Source organism: Bison bison, unplaced genomic scaffold, assembly GCF_000754665.1.
Source record: "Bison bison bison isolate TAMUID 2011002044 unplaced genomic scaffold, Bison_UMD1.0 scf7180017864235, whole genome shotgun sequence".
Taxonomy (NCBI): domain Eukaryota; kingdom Metazoa; phylum Chordata; class Mammalia; order Artiodactyla; family Bovidae; genus Bison; species Bison bison.
The window spans coordinates 6,811,506-6,817,748 of record NW_011494807.1 but is presented as its reverse complement, the minus strand read 5'-3'; the positions used below and the strand labels follow the sequence as shown (position 1 = coordinate 6,817,748).

The following is a 6,243-nucleotide window of genomic DNA, read 5'->3' as shown; positions in this document are numbered from 1 at the left end:
TACTGCACAATTGCACTCATCTCACACGCTAGTAAAGTAATGCTTAAAATTCTCCAAGCCAGGCTTCAGCAATATGTGAACCGTGAACTTCCTGATGTCCAAGCTGGTTTTAGAAAAGGCAGAGGAACCAGAGATCAAATTGCCAACAACCGCTGGATCATGGAAAAAGCAAGAGAGTTCCAGAAAAACATCTATTTCTGCTTTATTGACTATGCCAAAGCCTTTGACTGTGTGGATCACAATAAACTGTGGAAAATTCTGAAAGAGATGGGAATACCAGACAACCTGATCTGCCTCTTGAGAAATGTGTATGCGGGTCAGGAAGCAACAGTTAGAACTGGACATGGAACAACAGACTGGTTCCAAATAGGAAAAGGAGTACGTCAAGGCTGTATATTGTCATCCTGTTTATTTAACTTATATGCAGAGTATATCATGAGAAACGCTGGACTGGAAGAAACACAAGCTGGAATCAAGATTGCCGGAAGAAATATCAATAACCTCAGATATGCAGATGACACCACCATTACGGGAGAAAGTGAAGAGGAACTCAAAAGCCTCTTGATGAAGGTGAAAGTGGAGAGTGAAAAAGTTGGCTTAAAGCTCAACATTCAGAAAACAAAGATCATGGCATCCGGTCCCATCACTTCATGGGAAATAGATGGGGAAACAGTGTCAGACTTTACTTTTCTGGGCTCCAAAATCACTACAGATGGTGACTACAGCCATGAAATTAAAAGACGCTTACTCCTTGGAAGGAAAGTTATGACCAACCTAGACAGCATATTCAAAAGCAGAGACATTACTTTGCCAACAAAGGTTCGTCTAGTCAAGGCTATGGTTTTTCCTGAGGTCATGTATGGATGTGAGAGTTGGACTGTGAAGAAGGCTAAGCGCCAAAGAATTGATGCTTTTGAACTGTGGTGTTGGAGAAGACTCTTGAGAGTCCCTTGGACTGCAAGGAGATCCAACCAGTCCATTCTGAAGGAGATCAGCCCTGGGATTTCTTTGGAAGGAATGACGCTAAAGCTGAAACTCCAGTACTTTGGCCACCTCATGCGAAGAGTTGACTCATTGGAAAAGACTCTGATGCTGGGAGGGATTGGGGGCAGGAGGAGAAGGGGACGACAGAGGATGAGATGGCTGGATGGCATCACTGACTCGATGGACGTGCGTCTGAGTGAACTCCAGGAGTTGGTGATGGACAGGGAGGCCTGGCGTGCTGCGATTCATGGGGTCACAAAGAGTCAGACACGACTGAACGACTGATCTGATCTGATTGCGAGATTCTTGTTGAAATAATTAGGGCTGAATGTCATAATGTTTGCTTCTTATTTCTCAATGGTACAGAAGAAAAAAAAAAAGTCAAAATATTAACTACCTCTAAAACTAGGTAAAGGATATATTGGTGTACATGCTGTTATTTTTTTCATCTATTCTGCACATTTGAAATTTTTCATTAATAAAAAGTTATAGAGGGAATTCCCTGGTGGTCCAGTGGTTAGGACTCCATGCTTCCAGTGCAGAGGGCCTAGATCCCTGGTCAAGGAACTAAGATCCCGAAAGCCAAGTTATGTGTGTGTTAGTTGCTCAGTCATGTCTGACTCTTTGTGACTGCATGGACTACAGCCCGCCAGGCTCCTCTGTCCACGGGATTCTCCAGGCAAGAATACTGCCATTCCCTTCTCCAGGGGATCTTCCCGACCCAGGGATTGAACCCAAGTTTCCCGCATTGCAGGGCAGATTCTTTACTGTCTAGGCCACCAGGGAAGCCTTAAGATTCTGAAAGCCAAGTTATAGGAGAGTAGAAAAAAATAATTACATGCTAAGACACCAGGAAAAATTTCCATAAAAGGAAATCATGACCTTGGCTCTGAAAGGGGAGAAAAAGAGGAGGCAGAGCTTTATAAGAGGTTCAAGTTTTACTTAAAAAGAGCAACTAAAAAAATCAGTCAACGTAAGGCAGAGCAGGTAACAGAGATCAATAGAAAATGAAGCTAGAGGCTGAGTGGCAGTCAAATCATGATTGATCTTAAAAGTCAAGGACATATCATTTTTACCTTAATTTGTTCCTCACTGATACTAGGAGTGTTTTTCAGGAGATTCAGGAAAACTCCACCTGGTGTTCTTCTTCGACTACCATTCTACAAAAAGGAACAGAAAAATTATCCTGTGTAGACTCTTACCATGAATGGTCAGAGCAACTTTCAGAGACATTCCTAAGGAGCTATTAAGATTTACTATGCCATTCCGTTAAACTGCAGTGTCCTTCTCGCCTCTCCAGACTTCCCATTTGCTCTTTTTCTTTTCTCATAGCAGGTATCACTTTCTAGCATACTTGGAAGATACTACATTTATTCTTTAGACCGCTTCCTTCCCACCCCCTATTATAACATAAGCTTCCTGTGTCTAAAACAGCGCCTTAAACCACAACACAGACAGGGGGCACCACTACACTCATGATCATTACAGTCTGTTGTTAACTTCTATAATCTATGTTCATGGGCTGCTTCCTGACCCAGTGCTATCACTTCTAATTGGTTACTTTTCTCTCCATTTCCACAGTATAACATTGATGGAGTCTCTTGTGATGTTATTACTCAAATTCATGAGGAACAAATAAGAAGGAAACCATTCCACTTTCATCCTCACCCTGTGGCGAAAGCTCAATTAAATGAGATCTGCAAGACCACTCACTCTGCGGCATAAACTGTTACTGCTTGTGATCTGGCCCCAGCAAGAGAACTGCTCTATCAGTCATTCTGGGACAATAAAGTACTTTTTAACCATTATTTGTTTTTTTCCCTTCCTCAACCCCAGAAGCCTCTTTATAGACATTTTGTTTCCTATTCATCCCTACCACCCATGAAATCCAGTTTCCAAGAATGTATGAATTAAATTAACCAAAAATAACACTTCTCTTCACCACTACTGAATTCTGGGCACTATGATCAGCATTATATACGCATTATCTTATTTAATCCTTACATTAGAGGATTAATCCCATTTTATAGCTGAGACAGGTCTCCAAAGTCAAATAATTTAGCCAAATGTCACATCTAGTATGCTGCACATCCAAAATTCAAAACAAGAAACCCCAAACTCCAAAACCCATACTCACTAAATTTGAGCTTCCAGGTCCTTTTGCCCTGACTTTTTTCTTAATTCAGCCCCTATCCTTAATGAAGCCTGTTAGAGATTTGTTGTGGACTACACACTAACAAGCTACAATTTAGATATATTTTTAATAAGAAAAGTACTAATTGTAAAAACTGACCATACTGAATGTTTAAATTCAATTTTCATTATTAATGAAGGTTTTTAAAAGTCTGAAACACACTGGTTATAATCCATAAATAAGAGAACCAACAATCAGAGACAAGGGCATTTTATTAGCCTTACCATTATAAAAAGGCCACCGTTTTGTTCAACTTCAGCAGTTTCCATCAGAAGTTCAATTGCCTTTTTGTTCCCAATTATTCTCACTACTCGGGCTATCAAATCTTTCTTTGGTTCCTGCAACCTGATAAGGAACAAATGAAGTAATATCAACCTCTTTATTTGTTGCATAAAGTTGAGGAAATCTACCTTAGTCTCCAATTTAGTTCCCAGACAGAATTAACATCCCATTCTAGTAACATTTGCTTTCCGAAATCTTCAATATTTAACCTTGGAATCACTGACATGGAAACATTCTTATCTTGGGTCATCCAAGCAGACACTAATGTCAAGATTCCATCTCAAGTTACATACTGGCCTCTTCACTTTGCCTTATGGGATTACAGCAAATTTCAAAAGAAATACGCACACACAGCATGACGAATGCAAGTCTAAAAACAAACATGTATCACGATTTCTAAAATTTAGTTCTCCTAACTGGAGATGTCTAGGAGCTTTAAAATGGATTGGACTTTTCCCTCATGGGCTCCCTGTCTCAGAACAGAAGATATGGCTAATATTTACCAAAGGCTTATTATGAGATAAGCACAATCCTAAGAACTATATATGCACTATATTTCAGTTAATTCTCTCAACAATCTTACAAAGCAGATATAATTATTTTTACCACTGACAGGTAAAAATACAGGAAGCCTAAGTAAGCAGCAAACCTAACATGAGACCATACTCTGCAGAGATGAAGGAGGATTAATATTACAGAAGTCTTTCCAGTTCCCTACCAAGCTATGGCTTCTTTTTTCTCTCTATTGTGGAAAGAGCACTAGACTAGGAATAAAGGGATTAGACTTCAGTTCCAGGTCTGACACATTAGCGACTTTGAGCAAACCACACAACTACTAGGCCTCAATTTCCTATTTGTAAAGTGAAAGTACTGGTTTACAAAATCTCTAGGTTTCTTTCCAGCACTCAAATTCCAAACCTCAGTACTTAAAAAATCCAGTACTACTATTGACAGGCTTGCCTGGAAAGTAAATACTTGTTTTCCTACTAGTTATATTACCTTTGGACCAAAGATGTTTTCAAACTTGTGACACTGTTCACTAGTGATTTAGAGCTAATAAAACGTAAACAAAATTTCAACTTTAAAAATTTCATGTTAAAAATACATGAATGTAAATTCACCATACATCAAATAACTCTACTCCTATCCAAAATAAATTAAAACATGTGTCCAAAGATGTGTACATGGACGTTCATAACAGAATTATTCATAATTGCCAAAAAGTGTAATAGCCAATACAAATGTGTGTGTGTGTAAATATATAAGCTGTTGATGACTGCTACGACATGGATGAATAGCAAAAACACTGCACTACGTGAAAATAGCCAGGCACAAGATACTACATATTGTGATTCTATTTACATGAAATTTTCAAAAAATGCAATTTGACAGCAATGGAATGATTAGCAGTTACCTGGGAATGGGAATAGGAACTAACTTTAAATGGGCATATGGCATGAGGGATCTTACTGGGTGATGGAAATGTTTTAAAAGTGCTTTATGGTTGTACAACCAATAAATTTACCAAAAAAAAGTCAACACTTAAAGAGGACAAATTTTATTACATGTATAATAAGCCTCAATAAAAGTTGTAAAAACAAAAAAACACTCCAAGAAACCCACATGATTTAAAAGGATCTGTTTTTATCTGAAGAGTTCTATAGGCCTCAATAGAAACAGTTGCTCAAAAGTTCACAAAAATCTACAAAAGTATTCTATCAGGTCTGCCCAAATTTAAGAACAGCCAACCATATTCATATTCATATAACCACATAAGCCCAGTTCTTGCCTTGGATTTAAAAATCTCAGAAAGGAACACCACCATCAACGTATTTGGACTCTATAGTGTATCTTATAAATGGAAGATAATTGGTCAAGTGTTCACTTGTAGAAATATTTAAATGCTCACCTGAAAGAAATTTCATCAGCCACCCTCTCTTGAGAATCGTCCTCTGTGATCTCGTACCGGCCTTTATAGTTCATTTCTAGTCTGTCTCCTACTCTGTCTTTGACAGGTCGTTTCCTTTTGGGATGGCCTTGCCCATTCTCCTCCTCCTTTGGTCCCGTTTTTTTGCCACCATGCATATATTCTTCTAGCTCTTTGTCTAATTCTTTTGTATGTTCTTGAGATTCTCTTTTAAGTTTCTTGGCAAGTAAATAATTGTAGGTCTCAGACTGTCGGCTTCTGTCAATAGTGCCCTCCATTCCCAAGATACCAAGTTCAGTGGCCACTGCATCTTGGTTCTGTTCTTGCAGCACAGCACTCCATATGTTGTTAACCTTCTTCCTTCCAGCTATAGGTGGTTTCTGGCTGCTCTGGTCAAACTGAAAAGGCTCTGGTTTGGGAGGGGTGTTAAAACATTTCTGTCGCTTGCGTTTCCAGACAGAGCTATCATCATCTGAATCTGAAAAGCTCTCTTCACTTGAATCCACACTTTTTACAGTCCGATAATGGGATGCCGGGGCACACGCTGTTGCAGTACTCTGGAAGGGCCGCAGCCCACAGTCCCCACCTAGTGCTTTCTGCACATGAAGGAAAATTACAATCAATTCCACAAAAGACATTACCCCCACACACCCTGTGCTATGTAAAAAAAAAATTATTTAGGGATTCAGCTGAACCATTTTAAAGCAGCAGTGATCTTTGAAGATCTCTGAAACCAATTCAGTGCCTGAATTTCTAAAGGTTTACATGGAACTTCCTTTTTTTTTTTTGGCCACTTGCAGGATCCCTGAGAGTGTTAGCCTTCGTCACTCGGGGATCCTGCAAGCAGCCAAAAAAA

General features: G+C 39.3%; 1 protein-coding gene across 1 annotated transcript in view; it reads right to left on the bottom strand.

The window, feature by feature from the left end:
• Positions 1 to 6,040, bottom strand: part of PHAX (phosphorylated adaptor for RNA export) — a 10,404-nt gene extending 4,364 nt beyond the window's left edge. The window contains exons 1-3 of the mRNA XM_010846317.1: positions 5,370 to 6,040; positions 3,403 to 3,523; positions 2,061 to 2,144 (exon numbers count right to left, since the gene is read on the bottom strand). Coding sequence (XP_010844619.1) covers positions 2,061 to 2,144; positions 3,403 to 3,523; positions 5,370 to 6,025 — 861 coding nt within the window. The 5' untranslated portion in view covers positions 6,026 to 6,040. The remainder of the gene's footprint in view (positions 1 to 2,060; positions 2,145 to 3,402; positions 3,524 to 5,369) is intronic.
• Positions 6,041 to 6,243: the final 203 nt, after the last annotated feature.